At 47.4% G+C, this 20,752-nt stretch overlaps 1 protein-coding gene across 3 annotated transcripts; it reads right to left on the bottom strand.

The window, feature by feature from the left end:
- Positions 1-1,996: 1,996 nt before the first annotated feature.
- Positions 1,997-16,772, bottom strand: LOC123020220 (zinc finger protein 586-like). 3 transcript variants are annotated; one of them, XM_044423656.1, is made up of 7 exons: positions 14,139-14,209; positions 13,985-14,047; positions 12,476-13,046; positions 10,652-10,775; positions 8,708-8,790; positions 7,614-7,740; positions 1,997-5,648 (listed from the first exon to the last, which is right to left on the bottom strand). In XM_044423656.1, exons 3-7 carry the CDS (start codon positions 12,887-12,889, stop codon positions 4,480-4,482), a joined length of 1,917 nt encoding a protein of 638 aa, XP_044279591.1. In that variant the 5' UTR covers positions 12,890-13,046; positions 13,985-14,047; positions 14,139-14,209; the 3' UTR covers positions 1,997-4,479. The 3 variants fall into 3 exon arrangements, with proteins under 3 accessions (XP_044279591.1, XP_044279592.1, XP_044279590.1); XM_044423657.1 differs by lacking the exons at positions 13,985-14,047; positions 14,139-14,209 and adding an exon at positions 16,495-16,772 and having other exon boundaries at positions 1,997-5,645; XM_044423655.1 differs by lacking the exons at positions 13,985-14,047; positions 14,139-14,209 and adding an exon at positions 16,495-16,771.
- Positions 16,773-20,752: the final 3,980 nt, after the last annotated feature.

Below are 20,752 nucleotides of genomic sequence, written 5' to 3' on the forward strand. Positions count from 1 at the left end.
TCACTTGTACAAATCAATGGGTCTGAAACGGGTACAATCAGGCAAATATTAACACACAGCTGGGCTAGAAAAAAACTCTCTTTTCTAGAAATCTGCTTCTGAGTGTCTTTGAAATGTAGCCGACACTGACCAGGCACCATTCTAGAGTCACCTAGGTCAGTGCTTTTCAACTGCTGGTCCGTGGAAGGGCCACTGGCCAGTTGTGCTCTCTCTACAGATTCACTACCTCTTCCCTGCTGAAGAGGCCTGGGAGGGGAGAGACAGCTCAATAGGAGCCACCTGAGAGACAGGTGCTGCCCTGCACATTCTGAGCAGGACCCTGGCCTGTGTTTCCTCTGGTGCACAAGGGGAAATGGGGGACAGGGGTTGCATTGAGTGTGTTTTCTTAGCCACTCTGCCATGGTGTGTCCTGGTGTTTAAAAGGGTGGATTTGTTGTATGTCATGATTTAACATTAGGTATTTATTAAATAACTTTGATTTTGTATTGCAATGATCTTAATATTGTATTTGAATTTGTATTCATTGTGAGCAAACTATTGTTTTTATACTGATTCTGAATGTTGCTACTGCAAATATTTGATCCAATTTTCCTGAAAAAAGCAACAACAGATTTCAAACTAGCCTTATTGGAACTAAATATTGCTCTCTAAAAAATGTCAGCTGTATTCAATTATATTTAATTTCAACATTCTTTCTTTTATTAGCATTTTACTGCTTTGTTTCTGCTTCGAGCATTTTCTTTGTTTCTGCTTAGAGAATTTTCTTTTTTTGGTATCGTATTTAAAAACTAATGCACAAGAACTTATATAACAAATATACTGCTTTTTATTTTGGCCTCAATACTCACTAAAATGGTGAGTGCCAGAGAGACAGCATCCTTGGCGATCCTCTGGCTCATCACGACATACATTTTTTTTCCATCCATGCAAAAGAGAATCTTGCAGAACTATCACTCTTCTCCTTTTGCTGCTGTAAACTTTGGTGTCCTTTTCCTTGCTTGGTCTTTTGTCACTTTTTCAGAGTTACACAGTGTGTTGTGTAGTTCTTTCAGTGGCTTTCTCACATATTCCTTCCTCATGTAACTTAACTAATTTTGAGGGTTCCACTGCTTCCACATGTGCAGAGTGTTTTCTAGCAATTCTGTGGTTCTTCTGAATGTCTTCATTAAAGGTTAGCAAAAAACTGCATTTCTACTAGTAAATGTGTGTTATAAGGAAGCAACTCTGTATATGTGTGTGCGTGCACAGGGGGAATTATTTATTTAAAACTGTTTGGATGCTGTTCCTTATGCCTAGGCATAATTAAGGTGAAATGAAGAGAAACCAAGGGGGAACTGTTAGGGACATCACTCACCAAACTCCTGTTTGCTCTATTTGTTTCCCCTGTTTGCTCGCTCCCTGGGAGCTTGGCTGCTTCTATCCCAGAGGCTCTAGACCAGCTGGGGCAGCTTGCTCTGATGTGCTCTGCTCTGCTAGGAGTCAGGAACCAGAATAAATCACCCCCACCCACACAACTACCGGTAGCTGATTAGGCTGCTCCCCTTCAGTTAATCAGCATTCAGCAACCAGCTTATCTGGAACGTCTCTTCACTTGTCTCTTAGACAAAGGCTTTTGGCTGGGCTAGTGCAAGCCCATCTTTGCTTGCTTCTGTCTCCTCTTCCACTACAACTCCTCCTCCACCAAACTCCTGTTTGCTCTCCCTGTGATCTGCTCTGCTAGGAGTCAGGAACCAGATCATAACCGTACAATTTATATCTATTGATTTGTGCATGAAGTGCTACGCCCAAAATATTCTAATTTTCAGCATTTCAAGGTGTAGCATGGTTCCTGGATTCCTGAACATTCTCCAAAATGCTTCTTCACTGGTTTCCCTCTCAGGCTTCTTAAGGCAACAGCTGAAAAGTTTTCGCACACATCTTTATTTCATTGAACACGCTGACTTTTCCAAAAGGCTTCTGATTCAGCATCACTTGTAAGAATGCAAAGGACAAATAATTACCAGACATTATCCATTATGCAATTTATTCATTTAAAACTTTTTACGTCTGCCCTCCTCATATCATTTGGAGCACAGCTAACAAAAGGTAATAAAATACAATAGAAAGGGCAGTTATCTATGGTAAAGACAGAAGAGAAATATTTAAAAGATTAACAAAAGTATTAAGCCAACATAATCCACCTTAAAAATTGTACAAGTGAAAAAGGATTGCATACCAGTTATGGCCAAGCAAGCAACAACATTCAGCCTTAAAGGCCAAAGGTGTTCCTCAAATATTAAAATCTAAAAGGAAGATTTTAACTATCTGGTAGAAGGATCAAGAAAGAGGGGTTAAAATGAACCTCTCTGGGTGGGGAGTTCAAAAGTATCTCCAGCCACAGCCAGAGGAAAAAACCTTCTTGTTCTAACCAGATGTTGGTAAGGAACCAAAAGAATGAAGCTTATTTTAATTAATCAAAACTTTTCTATACCATCCCATGATAAAATAAAAATAGAAATTAGACTAACAAGCTTGATGCATGGCCTGCCATCTCATGGCCCTAAACCAGGGGTCCTCAGGCTTTTTGACCAGGGGGCCAGTTGAAAGCTGCCGAGGCCAGAAAGGTGGTGCCTGGTCATGCTTGTGGGCTGGTGAGGTGGCGGGGGTGGCGCGTGTAGGCGTGCACGCTGAGGCAGGGTGCGCAGTGAAGCATAGGCAGGCACACACAGCGAGGGGAGGCAAGATGAGGCAGGGGCGGGCATGCGCCATGAGGAAGGCGCACAAGGCAGCAGCTTGCTCACTTGGAGATCGTTTTCTCTGAGCAAGCAAACTGCCTCCTGCGTGTGGGGTGAGGTGGGCCGTGGCGGGTGCTCGCATGGGCGTGTGTGCAGCAGGTCCAAATGGGCATGGCAGGCTGGATCCGGCCCCCAGGCCATAGTATGAGGACCCATGCCCTAAACTATCAGCTCCAATATAGGCTGAAATTCCATGCATCCTTACTTAAATCCCACTGGATTCAGTGGAGAGTGGTACCTGAGCAGAGCATGTGTAGGATTGCACTGATCTTGCAGTCTTGCTTCTGCCAAAGACGTTTCATCCTTTTCTTAGAAAAACATGAAAACATTCGATAAAAATGTAAGTGCAAAAGAAAAAAGAACCAAAGACCAGAAAAAGGGAACTTGCAGTAATGCAATAGTCTGAGTAGGGCTAACACAAATGTCAAGGGAGATGAGCAGACTCTGGAGTTCTGCAGGAATCTTCAGATGTGAAACAGAAGTGCTGGCAAGCATGAAGTGAAAAAGCTGGGCCTGGGATAGTTTCTCTCCAGGTCTGCCATTTTTAATAATCACATGCTAGAACACAAATGAAAATTCATGTATTTGTAATTGGAGCAGCCTGCCAAAGAGTAAATTAGAGCGCACGATGCTTGCAGAACTATTCCTAAAACCAAGCAACAATGAAAGTTGCTGCATCTGGGGAAAATGTAAATTTCAGCAATTACTCGGTTCTTTCTCAAGCTTTACTCAAACCATGCAGGTCCCACTGTTTGATCTCACATCTGGCCTAAGATTCCTGACGAATCTGAAAACTTGTTATTTCTTGTGACATGTTGCTTCTATTGCAGCTTTTGACTGTGGGTTTTATTTTTACTTTCCTGCTTTGACAAAGAAAAGGCTCTGCCTTTTGTACAAGAATATAAAGCAAGGTTTTCCCTTCAGCAACTTTCCCTGATCTGTGCCCTTGAGATTATGCATCCAGAGAGCTTCTTTGTTTTTTAATGAACCCAATATGCATTAATTTTAATTCTCTTATTTTCCTGCAAATAAAACCCAGGCAGTTTGCATAGCCCTCTTCTTCCTCCTCTCCATTTTACCCTCACAACAACCCTCTGAGGTAGGTTAGGCCAAGAATCAGGGAGCCAGGGAGCTTCATGACTGAGTGGGGCCGAAACCTGGTTTTTCCAAGTCTCAGTCCAGCTACAGCACACTGGCTCTTGACATCCTTAGTCTCCAGGCTCTGTGCAGTGGAATTGCTGTGCATAGGTCAAGCTTGACCTATATAAAGCTAATTCTAGACACTTCCAAATCCACCATCCAAACTACCACCACCTAGTTCACTGTGCATCTCATCTAACAACAGCTGGAAAAGCAGGGCAAACTGAAGCCAAGCTCAATCAAGGTAATGGTTTCTACCAAAAGAAAGCAAGCATTCTGCGTGTATTTGGGAAGAGAGAAATGTAGGTAGGGAAATAAGGCACAATGAAAACAAACAGAAGCATATGTAAGCTTGCTGGCTCATAATCTTTGGAAAGTGGTTGTGGGGTTCTCCAAGAGGAGAAGACCTCTGAGAGGCTGCACGGCCAAGAAATGTCTCACTCGTACACAGTCAGAAAACTCAACATTTGCTCTGTCTGATGCCCTTTCCATGCTGCCAAGTGTTTCTCTGCAGGAGGCGAAGTGCTTTGCTTAGGCAGAACTCTGACGGCAAATCAGGGGCGAGTTAACAATACAGTTCCTGCTTAATGCCAGAAGCAATATCCTGGCTTTCTTGAGTGAACTCTCCAAGCGGGCGCAACACTGACACACCGTCCGAAGCCATCTCAACGCTCCAAGCAATAATAGGTCTTTCTTCCCCAGGGTGAATTCTTTGGTGCCTGTTTAGATCTGCTTTTCTATAAAACCTCTTTCCACACTCCAGACATTGGTAGGGTCTGTCCCCTGTGTGGATTTTTTGATGTGAGGTAAGGTCCGTATGCTGCCTGAAATTCTTCCCACACTCCAGGCACTGATATGGTTTCTCACCCGTGTGGATGCTCTGATGGGAAGTGAGACTTTTTTTCTGACTGAAACTCTTTCCACACTCCAGGCATTTATATCGCTTCTCTCCTGTGTGTATTCTTTGGTGTGTAAGAAGATTTGATTTGTCATAAAAGGCTTTTCCACAGTCAGAGCAAATAAAGGGCCTCTCCCCCGTATGGATTCTTTGATGGGAAGTATAGCTCGTGATTTGGCTGAAGCTCTTTCCACATTCTGAGCATGTATATGGTTTCTCCCCTGTGTGGATTCTTTGGTGTCTAACAAGGTGTGGTTTGTCGTAAAATCTCTTTCCACAGTCTGAGCAGACATAGGGCTTCTCTCCTGTGTGGATTCTCTGATGGGATGTAAGCCCAAAGCTCTGGTGGAAGCCTTTTCCGCAGACCAAGCACTGGTACGGTTTCTCCCCTGTGTGGATTCTTTGGTGTATAAGATGACTTGACTTGTCATAAAAGCCCTTTCCACATTCTGCACATTTATATGGTCTCTCTCCTGTGTGGATTCTTTGATGTGATGAAAGGCTTGCCAACTGCCTGAAGTTCTTTCCACACTCCAGGCATTTGTAGGGTTTCTCTCCTGTGTGGATTCGCCAATGGACATTCAGGTCTGATTTGCGATTGAAGCTTTTTCCACACACCAGGCAGACATGTTTTCTTGCTCCGTTTTGTTTTTCTTGGTGAACAGGAATTTCATGGAAGCTACCCCCTGGGCAAGAGTCTTTCCTCTCTTCCTCCAACTGGATTCTTTCCTGTAGTTTTGGTTCCTCTGGATTTCGATGGTTCTCTTCCATCTTTTGAAGCATGTTCATTTCTGGGCATAGTTCATCATGATTCTCGCTGCTCCCCCTGTGATCTGCTAGTGTAGAGAGAGAAACCAGGTAAGAGCAGAAAGTAATCAGGTATAAGTCTAGTTTACGGCTGGGGACAAGAAGCTTAGCCCGTGAAGGTTTGTTTTCACAACTCTTCCAAGGGCCCAGAGCGACACTAAACCTAACAGGGCAGCTATGCCTAGGCTGTTGCGCAACAGGGGTGCAGATCGACTCTTGGATCACAGGCTGGATTCTGTTTCACAGATGCTCCTGGTTGGGTGGAGAGGTCACACTCCAGTGGAACAAGGGCAGAGGCAAATGAGTTTTAGAAGCATTTTAAAATGGAGTGGGGAACCCATCCAAAGAGTGGTAGCTCTGAGGAAAGGAGTGTGATTAAGGGGAAGGTGAGGAAGCTTTTGAGGATATTCCAGAAAGCTAATTTGTCCCCTTGGCCTGAGATTCTGCACTCTTGCTGCATGGACTTGAGTTCTTAATGGTGGATAGCTTTGCCTCCATTGTTGTTAAACTTATAGTTTCATTTCTGTACCTCTGAATAACCACTTACAATGCATGGCTGTGAAAGCTGGACCTTAAGGAAGGCTGAGTGCCCAAGAATTGAGGCTTTTGAATTGTGGTGCTGGAGGAGACTCCTGTGAGTCCCTTGGACTGCAAGGTGATCAAACTGGTCAGTACTAGAGGAGATCAACCCTGACTGCTGTTTAGAAGGTCAGAGCCTGAAGATGAAACTCAAATACTTTGGCCACCTAATGAGAAAGAAGGACTCCCTGGAGCAGAGCCTAATGCTGGGAACAATTGATGGCAAAAGAAGAAGGGGATGGCAGAGGATGAGGTGGCTGGATGGAGTCACTGAAGCAATCAGTGTGAGCTTAAGTGGACTCCAGGGGATGGTGGAGGACAGGAAGGCCTGGAGGAATGTTGTCCATGGGGTCGCGATGGGTCGGACACGACTTCACAAGAACAAAAACATCCTCTGAATAGCCAAGGCGTTCAAAAATGCATGAAGCACAAACCACAAATAAAATAAAAATCTAGTATCTTTTAGAAAATACAACATTTTAAAACACTTTAATAGCTAAAACAATTGAAGTACAAAGTGAAAAAGCTGACCTAAATGCTTCAACATGACATTACATGTCTAGAAAAAGAAAGAAGACTTAACCTGATGCCAAGAAAAAGATGGCAGGGTTGCTGTCACCCAGGGCTCAGGGGAAAAGACCATTTCAAAACATGGAAGGGGGACACCCCCAAAAAGACCCTGTCCCTTGTTTCAAGTCCCAAGTCTCTAAAGCTGTTGCTGTTTCTTCATCCATCTGAATTGTGTCCATGAGCCACCCTGAGTGCCATTCTTTGGTAGAAAGGCTGGGCAGAAATTGAATAATTGAAAAATAAGGCCAGGACGTCAATACTTCCCATGAAAGAACTTCTGAAGCAAGTATCAATTTGAATAAAAAAAGAAAAGCCCTCTTGATGGAGGGAGGAAGCTCCCCCACCTGCGGAGTTTAAGCAGTGACAAAGCTGGGGAGATTAAGTGAGACTGGGGAAATTTGAGACTTGGAAAAGAGGAGATCCTTTAATCTCCCTAAGGGCAAAGAATTAAATCAGAATCTATTGTAAATTGATAGAAAAGTTTCTTTCGGTTTTGCCTTCTTCGGAGATTTTTTTTCTTTCCTTTGTCTTCATGATACCCACAAACAACTCTTCACTGCCACCCTGTGGTTACTCTATTTTTAACAGATATACTGTGTGCCAAAAAACTTTTTTTTTCTTTCTTTTTCTGGAGGATTTTTTGCTGCCATCTCATGGCCATTCAGCAAAATTATTATCACTATGAAAAAAAACTCCTCTGTCATACTCGGCACCTCCATCTGCTACACAGGGCCTTCCTCCTTGTGAGGAGACTCCAGAACCCTGAGAATCCAGGCACCAATGAGGGAAGTGTCGAAGCTGAGCATCAGCTTCCAGGTTGCTTAGGAGCACGGCCAGATCCTTACCCAGGGAGACCACGTTCCAGTAGTTCTCCAGCAGGACTTCCCCGTGCAGAGCCCTCTGGCCCTGATCCAGCAGAGCCCACTCCTCTTCTGTGAAACACACAGCTATGTCCTCAAAGGAGACCGGACCCTAAAAGAAAATGGAAAGAGCCCAACATAGGAGAGTGTCAGCCTTGTCCCCCTTTGCTCACATATCCCAGAAGATCTTCTGTACTTCAGCTGGTACAGAACCGAGCTGCCAGGCTGCTAATGGGAACCGGTAGCTATTCTCACATAACGCTGGTCCTCTACCAGCTCCACTGGCTCCCAGTTGAAGTCCGGGCCCAATTCAAGGTGCTAGTTTTGGCCCATAACGCCCTGAATGGCTTGGGACTGGGATACCTGAAGGAACACCTCTTTCCTTATAGGTTCTCATGCCCCTTAAGACCGGTGGGAGAGGTTCTGCTCCGGGAACCTGACCTGAAGGAGGTAAAAAGGAAATCTACCCAGAGCAGAGCCTTCCCTGTGGTAGCACCCAGATTGTGGAATGCGTTTCCCAGAAAGGTGCGCCTGGCGGTGAGATTATAATCTTTTCATGCCAGGTCAAAGCCTTTTTATTTGTCATTTTAAAAATTAGTATTTTAACAGTTGCTTTGATTTTTTTCACTTAATTTTTTATTGTTATTATGTTACTTAGTTATAGATGTGGTGGTTTTATTGTATTTTTGATTTTAAGGATTGTAAGCCATCCTGAAATGCCATGCATAAGGTACACATTACAAAAGTTTTTAAATAAATGAATAAATAAAATAAATAAGAGAGATCAGGCACAGAAAAAATGGGCATTTTCCTGCAAGGATCACTGAAGAAAGGGCGGGCAACTCATTGCCTCTGTTCAGCAAAGACCCCAAAGAGACAGACGGACAACAGACGTGACCTGGACTGCAGACGTTTCTATACACTCTCCTCGCCAGGGAGTCCCATAGCTGGGCAGGGGCTTGGCACCCTGATCATGACAGCCCAAGCCGAAGTCAGAAACAGTTTGCTTTTGGCCCCAATAAAAAGGCAAAGATACCCTGAGAGACCCCTGCATTTGGTTCTTATGGTATAGTCCTTACCTGAGCTGGCAATAAAGCAGGCACTTTGCCTCTCCCCATGAGGGGAGAGGGTCTAAAGAGCTCCAGGGACCGCTCTCGGTTGCCTGTGGGGAGAGGAAGGTGGTGGGAACAGACCTTTCAAAAGCCGTGTTAAGCAGCGCTGAGAAAACTCCGCACAAATGCCTCTCTTTCAATATTGGGCCAGGTCTTGCTAGAAACACTGTCTGGGAATTTCTGGCATAAACAGAAGGAGGGAGAATGACCTGGAAGCAGTGATACAGTATTTCCCGGAAATGCTGATTTTGAAAGTTTTCTGGAAGAATGTAGAGACCACTCTAATTTGGTCTGGCCATTTTACTACTTAGACTCTACTAAACAGCAAGACTAAAACAAAACCATTCCTAGTTAAGTTTTGTTGTCATCCAAGTATGCAAGTACTGAAATTTTGAGGGGAAAAAATGATCACATTAGAAAACATTCCTCTGCATGGTTTAGTCAGAAAATAGTCTTCAGTCCCCAATAATCAGCAGTTAGCCAGGCTATAATTTGTAGGATTTCTGTCTAAATTTGTAGTTGATTCCACCCATAACATGTTATATCACTGATTCATCATTGCTTATTATAAAAGCAATCCAGGTGAGACAGAACAGTTTAATACAATGTATCATCGATAGGCTGGACATGAGCATGGTAGGCATGTCATGAGCAGAGCCAGCTGGAGCCAGGGGTCAGACTAGATGGCCTAGAAAACCCCTTCTGACTCACTCTGTTTCTATGTTCCTATGTATCATGAAATCATGGTTCGTGTTCTGATCTATATTTTCACTAAATGTGCTCTTTTTCCAAGCAGCAAAAAATGTTTCAAGGGAGGAGAAAAGGAAGCTTGGCAGGCTGCTCAGCCTCTCTGGTCTTCCCCACTCTTCTCCCACTGAGAAACCCTTTTTCCTGCTCTCCAAGGTCACTTTTCCAACCTCATAAAATGGTTGGAATGCATCTTTCCATGCTGCTGTGGATGGGGGAAAGGGGGCTCTGATTCTTGTCTTCAAGGTCTCTGTGCCATCTCCAAATAGGGGTCTGGAAATGTTAAATGGCCCCTGACCCCTCCGAATCATAGGAATGTTCCCCCACAAACAGGAAAACATGAAAGCAAGGTACTTCAAATGCCTCAGTCAAAGGTGTACATCTTCACACCCTTTCCAATGGCTGAGGGAATGAGGGGAAATCCTACCCTGTTTCCCTGAAAATAAGACCTAACCAGAAAATTAATTGTGGCATGATTTTTCAGGATGCTTGTAATATAAGCCCTACCCCAAAAATAAGTCCCAGTTAAGATCATCAGCAGACAGATGCATTTAGTACGTCCGTTGCAACACAATTCAAGGTTTGGAGAGTTATGAGGATGTTCCCGAAGAATATGGCATGACTGTATTTGAATAAATGCATGTATACATTTTGTAAATGCATTTTGTAAATGCATATATGTAGATTTTTGTACATGAATGAATAAATGTAGATTGTTGTACATGAAAAAATAAGACATCACTTGAAAATAAGCCCTAGTGCATATTTTGGAGCAAAAATTAATATAAGACTCGGTCTTATTTTCGGGGAAACACGGTAGTTTTTGAAGGAGCACAAGTGAACATTTCTATTGGAATATAACTGTAAAAATTAAAGATCACACCATGTACTCCACTTGAGTTGTTTAAATTAAGTGTGGAGGGAGCCTCCAGAAGTACTGGAAAATGTGGGCATCTGGAAAATGCTAGCAACTGGAAAAAACACGCATGATGCACAACTCTGATGCTGCCAAGATGGCCTACTGCTGGGTTTGCAATTGGTGTCCATTTGTGCTTGGAAAATATCCCAGCAAAAAATTAAGCACTGGAAGGTCTCCTGCCCCACACCATGCCTGAAATTCTCATACAAAATGCACATTTCTCCAAAGAAAGTATCTTCCCTTACTGAGTGATGCATCCAAAACTGGATCTTTGTGTACGATCCCACAGAAGAACTGCTTCTGAACAGTACTGGACCAATCTTTCCTTGATTCATGGAAATTGGAAGTCCCTTTCAGCAAGTCACGCACCTGAAAGAACAGCCAGGACCCTCATTATTGATTTATTAGATTTATAGCCCACCTTTTCCCTATGATCTAATGAAGGCTGCCCTTCTAGGGATTGCCCTTGAAAATGGTCCAGATACTTCAATTGGTACAACATAGAACTGTCAGGTTGCCGATGGGGAATGGTTGTTATTCTTATAAAACGCCAGTCCTCTATCAGCTGTGCTGGCCCCCAATTGAAGTCCGGGCCCAATTCAAGGTGCTGGTATTAACCTATAAAGCCCTAATCGGCTTAGGTTCAGAACACCTGAAGGAACAACTCCTTCCATATATGCCCACCCGCCCCTTAAGATCTGGGGCAGATGCCCTTCTCTGGGTGCTCTCCCTGAAGGAAAGAAGGGTGACAACCCGGAGAAGGGCCTTCTCTGCAGTGGCACCCCGAATGTGGAATTCACTCCCCAGAGAGGTTCGCCTGGTGCCAACATTATACTCCTTACAGCGCCAGGTAAAGACCTTTTTATTAAGCCATCACTTTAATAATCAAGGGTTTTAGATATCTTAAGATTTTAAAATTTAATTTTTTCCTCTCTCTACACTTGCATTTTCCATTCTTTCCCTCTTTTTTATTTTAAGCTCATGATGTGTGGCTTTATATTGTTTAAATAACTGAGGTTTTACATCATAATGTTATATTGTGCAAGCCGTCCTGAGCGCTTGGCAGAAGGACAGGATATAAATACTTGTTATAAATAAATGAATAATAAGTAAGACAGCAGTAGAAGGGAAAAGGGGATCAGGATGGATTCCCTGCTCAGTTCCCCGTGTTCCTCTGTGGGGTTGGAGTGTTTTATCTGGAGGGCCAAGAAATCCCTGTAGCCTCCAGGGCAGCAACTGCCCAATGAAACACTCAGTCGAAAGAGGCAAGCTGAGTCCAGAAAGCACGGTAACCCATGGTCCAGGGTAACAAGGGGCTGCTGTGGGTCATTGCTGAAATGTGGACTGCTGTGTTGTCTGAACCCACGGTGCACAAGCCAGGTTCACAAGCCAGCAACAAATCATGGATTCTCCTCATAGCTGGCTCGTAGTCAACAAGCCATGGCTTGCCAGCACAGCTGGGTTCAGACGAGACAATGAGCAACATTTCTGCAACAAGCCATATTTCAGCAAGGAGTCCTCACATGCTTCTCATTTATTTAAAACTTCTGTAGAATGTCCCATTACCGAAGTCTCAGGACAGTTTAACAATATAAAATGTAAGAAAAAGAAAAAAATTAAAATTTAAAACACAGCATCCTAAAATTTAGCTAATAACAAAACCCTAATTAAATCAGTCAGTTCTTAAAACATTGGGAAAAGCAAAAGGTTTTGGCCTGGCACCGAAAAGATTAAAGTGACGGTGCCAGGTGAACCTCTCTGGGGAGCGAATTCCACATTTGAGGTGCCACCACAGAGAAAGCCCTTCTCCAGGTAGTCACCCTCCTAATCTACTTCAGGGAGAGCATCCGGAGAAGGGCATGTGCCCCAGAACTTAAGGGGCAGGTGGGCCCATACGGAAGGAGATGCTCCTTCAGGTAACCGGGCTATAAACCATTTGGGGCTTTATCTTGTTCCCTGAATGTAATCCATGAAATCTTGGCCTTGGAAGGGGCCCTGAATGGACTGCCAAACTGTAAGGCCCTTCCAAACCATCTCTACCTTGTGTATCCATTGGGTGAAACACTCACCTGTAGATCTCCCTGCTTCTCATCTTCTGCCTGGCTCAAGAGGAACCCTTCGGCCAGGGCCACTGCCTGGGAACTGGTCTCTGGCCCGCATCCCCTGACCCAGCTCTCCATCTCTGGGGGTAGGACAGCCAGGAACTGCTCCAGGATCACCAGGTCCAGCATCTGTGTCTTCGTGTGCTTTTCTGGCTTCAGCCACCGATGGCAAAGGCCGTGGAGCCAGCTGCAAACTTCTCGGGGCCCATCAGCCTCCTGGTATTGGAACTCTCTGAAGTGCCGGCGCTGGGCATCCAAGTGGACTTCCTCCGCTCCCAGGATCTTTGGCCCAGTTCTTTCCCCAATTTCCTCACTGCTCCTCACCAGGACGGCCGAAGGACCTCCTGCCGTTGTCTCTCCTACTGGGCTTCGCACTTCCATCTTTCTCCCAGGGCTCAAAGGCAGCTCCAAGAGGGGACAAAGGACCACCAAGTAGCTCGAAAGCTGCTTCTGTTCATGGGGCCAGGATTGCCCAAAGGGGGCCCTGCTTCAGCGTACGAGGCCAGCTATCAAAGTGGATCCTTGCCGAGTTGATCCCCTGAGCAAAAGAGAGGAATATCACTGATCAGAGATGCCACCAGTCAAAGTATGACACCACGTCCTCATTTAAAGCACAATTCCCTCCACCGCCGCTTCTTGGCTTTTTGAAAATGCTTGCCCAGTGAGGAGTTCTGAAGGACTCCATAGTCCACCTCGTGGTCCAAAGGGTGCCATAATATGATTCAGCCAACCCATCCACTGTGGAGCAATAAAAGCCGGCAGTTCACACTTTCCTGTTACAGTGGTACCTCGGCTCATGAACACCTCAGTTCATGACCAAATCGGGTTGCAAACACTAAATTCATAAAAACTTTTACTCGGGTCGCAAACTCCGCATTGGAGTGGGGAGATGGCTGCGATTGTGCTGGGGGCGGAGGGGGGGAAGATGGTCGAGATCGCCCCCATCTTTCCTGCCTGAGTGTGCCCGTGATTGCGCCCGGCTTTCCTGCAGGAGCGCAACTGGGATCTCGGCCATCTTCCCCCCACCACCAGCATGATTGCGCCCATCTGTCCCCACTCCCAGAATGCCGAGATGATGGGCATGTGCAGGAATGATGGGCACGATCTCGGCTGTGCTGGGGGGGGGGGCAGGGAGATGGTCGCGTTCCTGCTTGGGGAGGGTGGGGGGAGATGGCCGCAATCTTTGTTGTTCTTTGTCACTTTGCTTCACATTTTGATTAAAAAGATAGTTACAGAATAGATTAATCTTATTTACATTGAACCTTATGGGGTAATTTAACTTGGCTCACCACCAATTTGAGTCAGGACCAGAGTCCTGGAACATACTAACTTCATGAGCCGAGGTACCACTGTATTTAGAAATCATCCCTAGACCTGACTGAAAACCTTCCCAGAGGCCAGCAAAGGTCTGAGAATAAAGGAAGAAGGCCGCCTGGTGTCAAAAATAGGATCCCGTGGGTGCAAACTAGGCCTTACTGGGGAGATCAGGGAGCCACCACAGAGAAGGCAGTTTCCCTTTCTGTCACCTTGCAGGGGCACCTGGAGGAGAATGATAGACAGCGAGCACAGTGTAAGGGAAGCTTTACGTGGGAAGATGTGCTCCGGCACGTATCACTAACTATTTTCTTACCTTCCACCTGGCTCCTCCAAGAGGTTCCTGGCCTCCTAAAAGCTGCCCAAGCTACATCGCGTGACTATGATGTGTGCGATGCACGGCCTCCCTCGAACACTGCTTGCAACTACCAGCTGGCTCAAAATGCACCCAAAAGGGAAAAAAAAATCTAGGGAGCAGACATAACACAGCCAAACTCAGCTGCCATGGCAGGGACTTCCTGGCCACCCAAACCACCCAAGCCACTCTCCATGGCTCCTCTTCCCCCTTCTCCCTGAAACCCAGCCCCACAGGGAGCGGGGATCTGGCTACCTGAACGAGCGCTTACGTCCGTATATGCCCGACCGCCCTTTGAGATCTGCGGGAGAGTCCCTTCTCCGGGAACCCTCCAGGAAAGAAATTAGGAGAGTAAGTACTCGGAGGAGGGCTTTCTCTGCGGTGGCGCCCAACCTATGGAATTCACTCCCCAAAGAGGTCCGCCTGGCACCGTCGTTACTGGTTTTTCAGCGCCAGGTAAAGACCTTTTTATTTAAACATCATTTTAATTGTTAAAACATATGATCTGGCCAGGGCAACTTCTTCTTCCTCCTCTTTTCTCCTCCTATATTATTTATTTACTTATTTTATACTGATAATTTTAATTTTATATTATTATGTTTGTAACTCAGTGTATTTTTTGTATTTTTGTATTTAATGGTAATTTATTATGTTCTATTGTATTTCAATGTATTTTATTGTGTTGTAAGCCGCCCCGAGGCTTCGGCAAGGGGCGGCATAGAAATGTTATAATAATAACAACAACAACAACAACAACAGAATGCAACCAGATCAAACCAAAGGATCAGACCAAGTCCGCTATTCTGCTCGCAAGGCACCTACCCTGACAGAAACCAGGCACCAAGCCGGGCGCATGGTCCGTCTAGCCCAGTGCTGCCAGCACTGACTGGCAGAAGCTCCACAGGGTTTCTGGAAGGAACTTACCAGCCCCACCTGCGATTCCCCAGCATGCAAAGCAAGGCTAATAGCCAAGACCGTCCAGGCCATTTATATAGGTAATGACCTTTTTATTTAACAATCGTTTTAACAATTAAGGGTTTTAGACATTTTAAGTTTTTTTCTTTGTTTTCACAGTCACACATTTTATTTTTCCTTTCTTATTCTTAGCTTATAATGTTCAATTTTAGAAGTCTTAATAAGTGTGGTTTTATCATTGTATTTTCGGAATTTTATACTATGTAAGCTGTCCTGAGCGCTTGTGCGGAAGGATGGGATACAAATGCTTGTGATAAATAATAAATAAAATAATAAATAAATAGGTCTGAATCTCTACAAATACATTTATATCTAAATGGACTAAACACACACTATGAATACTTAGCAATTAATTTTCAACAAAAAAATCCTGAGGCCTAATTAAAGCTTCTTCACATGCTGCCCAATTCCTGATACCAGGGGAAGGTCTCAACCTGGAGCAGGAAAGATGGTGAGCTGGGAAGCTCCTCTCCTGTGTTGTCGCCTTGTGAGCTTCCCTTTGGGGAGCCTCCCCAATTATCCAAAGCTCAGGCAAGGCTCCATCCAAGCAGCACTCTCCATTCCATGTTCCCCAGCAAGCGCCTCTGACACTGGAGGGAGCTTATAGCCATGAGGACTAGTTGCTCCTCAAGGAATATGATCCAACCCCTCCTAAAGCTCTCCAGATAAGTTTAACTTTGAGCTGTGGGAAGAAGTCTTTCCTATGCTCCGTCCTGAATCTCCCAATCAGCTCTTTGGGATGGCCCCTCCGGGTCCCACTATTAGGGGCAGGGCAGACCCACATGCCCCAACTCCGAGACCCTTCCCATGCCTCGCCTCATGCGCTGTTACTTCCTCACACTCCTCAGAGGGGAGGAAGAGACGGGGTACCCCGAGCATCCCTTTGCACGGGAAGACCCCCGTTCCCCGCCCCAGAAGTCGGATCTCTCCACGCCCCACCTGCAGGGCCCAGCGCAAGCCAAGCAGGTGCCCACCGGCCCCACACTCCCCCCCCCCCACCCCGAGCGCAGGCGGGCAGCCGCTCGGTGCAGCCTCCCCCAGCGGGCGCCTCCTGCCCGTGTCCGCCTACAAGTCCCAGCATGGCCGGTCGGGACTGCTGGGACATGGAGTCCAAGAGATCGGGGTGCATCTGAAGAACCTCCGCCCTTTGAGGGGCCCCGAGTCGCCGGCCCGCCGGACGTGCTGCGGAGAAGTGCAAAGAGGGGCGAGGGGGCAGCAAGCACCCCCCGACACCCTCCCCGAAACTCCCCCATTGGCCTGCCTGCAGCCTCTTCCTCCCCCAACAACACCCCGGGGGGGGCTCCATCAACCCTTCTAACAACCCCCCGCCATTGCAACTCACCAAATCCTCCCCCAAAGAAGGAAAACCGGGGGGGGGGGAGGCGCAGGAAAGCGCGATCTGCCCCCTCTTCCTTTCCCCCTGGAATGGAGGCGGGGCTTGGAGCGCCTCCCAAATTGGGGCTTCTTTCGCTTGCAGCAGGAAACAACGGGGGGGGGGGGCGGGAGAGCAGCAAAGCGCCCCACTCGTAGCAGGGGACCCGCTTGGCCTCCCTGCAACGTCACGAGCCCCACTTCCTGCCTCCGAGGGGAGGGACGGCAGCGCCGCCGCCTCTTCGCTGGGATTCCCCCGGGTGGGAAGGAGGGAAGGACCGAGTCCGGCGGCCTAGAGAGGCGCCGCGGCGGCGCTCGCCCATTCGTCGCGCAGAGGCGGCCTTTTCTGGAAGTGCAGCGCAACCCCCTCCCGGTACCGGAGAAAATGCATAGCGTTGCACTGAATCCTCGGGCTGAACATCCGGGAGATTTTCACGGATTTGCAAGCCGTGCAAAGCATTGGCAGCTTCTCGGGCTGGGACGCCGGGAGATAATGCAATGCAACGCGAAGCGTGAATGCCATGCAACGCGACGCAACGCGAAGCATGGATGCCATGCAGTGCGACGCAATGCAACGCAACGCGAAGCATGGATGCCATGCAGTGCGACGCAATGCAACGCAACGCGAAGCGTGGATGCCATGCAGTGCGAGGCGATGCAACGCGAAGCGTGGATGCCATGCCATGCCATGCAATGTCAGGCGTTCGCAGTTCACCTCCCCCGGCTGAAATAGGGGAGAAAACGCAATTCGTTGCATCGGCAGTGCCCCGCTCCGGCTGAACATCCGGGAGGAAATAGAATGGCTTGCACTGGCAGCCCCTTCCTGGCGGAAAATGCCATATATTTGCACAGTTGTCCGTTGCAGCGCTGGCTATGCAGCCACTCCCCGCTCCGCCTTGCAAACGCCCTGTCGGTGTGCCCACTCTTAGGGGGCTGAAAGCGCCTTGCAATGCTGGGAAGCGGGTTTCAGTACTGCCGGCGAGGTCCGCAGACCAGGAATCGGAGGGAGGGAGGCGTTGCTCTCATGTCCTACGTAGAGCGGCTCCCCGGGGCAACCAGTTGGTCATCAGTTGCTGGCCTCGACGGCCCCTCGGCCCGATCCCGCACTAGGGCTCCTCACGTGCTCCCCCAGGCAGAGGGTGCCCCCTTGCTGAGGTCTCCCTGCCCAGCGGGACGCCCTCGGGGGTGGGGGGCTGTCACACCGATCCGCAATTCAGAGGCTCGGAAATCCGTTTCTTCTCAGGGCAAATAGGTTTATTTACAATTGAATGCATGAATCCCTGGGTGCCTAAGTAGGAACACCCCATGTTAATTTCTTTAGGATTATATAGAATACACAAAAGCGGAGTGAATACAATACACAGGAAGGTGATTGGATACTTCGATATGGATAGGAAAGTGATTGGATACACGTCACAGCAGCATAAAGAAAAGTTACATTTCACTTTAATTAGATGCCTTAGACAGGCCTTCTAAACTAAAGTCTTTTATTTATTTTTATTTATTTATTTCTCGATTTATATCCTGCCTTTTTCCTACAGAGGGCTCAAGGCAGCTTACATCATTCTCCTCCTCTATCTTATCCCCACAACAACAATTCTGTGAGGTAGGTTTGGCTGAGAGTCTGTGACTGGCCCAAAGTCACCCAGTTGGCTCCATGGCTGAGTGGGGACTAAAACCCAGATCATCTGAGTCCCAGTCCCATGCTCTTAACCGCTACACCACACTGGCTCTCCAACTCTTCAAGTTACCTTGAACAGGCTGGCCAAGTTAAGTAAACAAAAAGGTTACATGTGTGAGCTTACAGGTTTAGGGAGGCACTTTAGCAAGCCTATAAAACACAGAGATTACACTTGGATCGTTACCCACTAATGGAGTGGGGTCATCTGCTCTTCACCACCAGACACCGAGGCATCTTTTGATGTGCTTCTGGCAAAGCAGTGAGGTGGGATGGTAAGAATTGTTTTCCTGGGCACAGGCCCGCACCCCCTTTCTAGACGACAAGCCATTTCCTAGTTCTCAGATGATGGCCATGGCAGTGGCAGCCCGGAGATGCCGCAGGGCCAAATCCGCTTTGCGTGAAAGTCAACCCTTCCACTGCAATTGGGGTGGATGGCCCAGGCGGGTTTGTGGGTGATGCTGGGGTGCAGCTTGGGGAGGGGGCGGTGAACGAGTGTCTGAGCCAGTGCAAGGCACGGGGAGGGGGCGGCTAGGTGAAGGGGTCAGTCTGAGCTGGAAGATCCTGGTTGGAAATGCTGCCCATGTTCTCCATGCTCGCCTGCCTTTCCTGCAGGGAAAAGCCCCGTAATGCTTGGAAGCACCCCCTCTTGGCCGCCAGAGCTTGCATTCGGGTCCTTGGCTTTACGTTTTGTTCACCCCCTTTCGGCCACCTTGCATTGAGTTCCTTGGCTTTGTTGCCCTGCCAGGAAACTGGGGGGGCGGGGGGGCAGGAGAATTTTTAAATGATACGTGGCATTTTGAGCTGCTCATTTCCTCCTACCTCTGCCATCAGTAGCTGCCAGGAAGAGCCATCAAGAGTCCAACCGCGGAACGGTTCCTGGCTATCCTGCCCCAGAGATGGAGTGTGACAGAATCCCGGAATCTCAATTTGAGAAGAGGGAATAAAACTCAGGTTCGGGGGAAAGACCAAGCATCCAGACCATCTGAGGCTTTATTGTTTTACCCAGGTTCCCCGTGGGTCCATACCCACGATAATGCATTACTGGGCAGGCACAGTGATCTCTGCTGCAAAACTTCAACCCAACCAGAGAGTTTTTGAGTGACTGAGTGAGTGAGTGATTTATATCCTGCCTTTTTCCTGCAAAAGGGCTCAAGGCAGCTTACATCTCCTCCTCCATTTCATCCCCACAACAACAACCCTGTGAGGAAGGTTGGGCTGAGAGTCTGTGACTGGCCCAAAGTCACCCAGTGGGCTGCATGGCTGAGCGGGGACTAGAACCCGGATCCTCTGAGTCCCAGTCCCATGCTCTTAACCACTACACCACACACACTCCCAGTCACATACAGGTACAGGGCAATTGATGACAGAATGCAGAGATTACAATAAGATTCTGAGGTCATCACATACAGAACAGATAAAGAAATGTCAGTTAATCACACTGTGACAATGAGATTACAATATTTCTAGTTGCCTGTATTGACACTATGGTTCAGTAGCTTGAACCCCTCTCCAGGTCTGCTTAGACATGTAAATTCAAGCCACTGAAACTATGCATGAACTCAAGACTCTTATCTACTCTAGACATTCTGAATTGGCCAGGGCACATGGAGCCTCTGGACTATCAAAAGATACTTCCTCGAATTCCAACAATGACTATTTACAATGTATATTTGGACTGAATGGCCTGTCTACTGTAGCTTACAGCTAAAGGTGAGAGAAAGGAGCAGGGGATGAATGCCATTTTAAACAGTGACAGCTTGGTTTTGAGAAGGAAGACAGGAGTTGATCCCACAATGCAACAGCACACAGAAGTAATGTTTTTCTGACAGGATTTATCCAAATTTTCCCAATAAGTGCTGGGCCAGGCTTGTGGAGTGAGACCAGCTCCCGTGTGGTGGCCCAGCCAGAAGTTTTCTTCCCCAGCTTGGCAGAGGACAAACAGCCGGGAGAAGAGCAAGTGAGAGGGGGCTTCATCCTGGCCATTCCAGGGGTGGGCCAAAAATCTCCCGAAATCTCCATGAGAGGTCCACCTTTCGTCAACTCCACCACCTCTGCTTTGCTTTTCCTTTCCTAGCTCCTCCTTTCGAGCCTCAGAGCTTCACTGCTTTTGGACATGCACAGATGGATGGACGTGCACAGTTTTCTCTGCAGAACAGAGAAAGCCCCGCTAGATGCTTTGCAAAGCCACCATTCAGCTGGGGTGTGCCGGAGAGAGATGGAGATGTTACCACTGCAGGTGAGAACTAGCCTCCTGCCAAGGGCGTGCGTTTCAACGGGACCTCTGTCCCTTGAGTGCACCCGTCACTGTTCTGCTCCCCTTGAGATCTGTGTGGGAAACTGTGGCCTTGGGCCTCCACTCTCTCGAAGACGATCCAGCCAGATTCACATGGACATTGGGTAAAGAAAGCCCCACTGGCTTTTCTTCCCTGCTCTAAAGCATGTCCTGGGCATTTTTGGTGGGACCCCATCTTTTCCTTTCCCTCAAGGGAGGAGCTCAGTTTTCCCCATGCTGCTTTACCTATTTTGGAACAGGGTGACGTAACAACAT

Source organism: Varanus komodoensis, unplaced genomic scaffold (genome assembly GCF_004798865.1).
Source record: "Varanus komodoensis strain SLA01 unplaced genomic scaffold, ASM479886v1 scaffold145, whole genome shotgun sequence".
Classification (NCBI taxonomy): domain Eukaryota; kingdom Metazoa; phylum Chordata; class Lepidosauria; order Squamata; family Varanidae; genus Varanus; species Varanus komodoensis.

Coding starts and splice junctions, on each gene's coding strand:
- LOC123020220 (XM_044423655.1), bottom strand. CDS start 12,889: ATGGAAGTGCGAAGCCCAGTAGGAGAGACAACGGCAGGAGGTCCTTCG. Junction 10,776..12,475: donor AGAAGCAGGGAGATCTACAG/GTGAGTGTTTCA, acceptor CTGTTCTTTCAG/GTGCGTGACTTGCTGAAAGG. Junction 8,791..10,651: donor AGTTTTGGATGCATCACTCA/GTAAGGGAAGAT, acceptor CTCTCCCCACAG/GCAACCGAGAGCGGTCCCTG.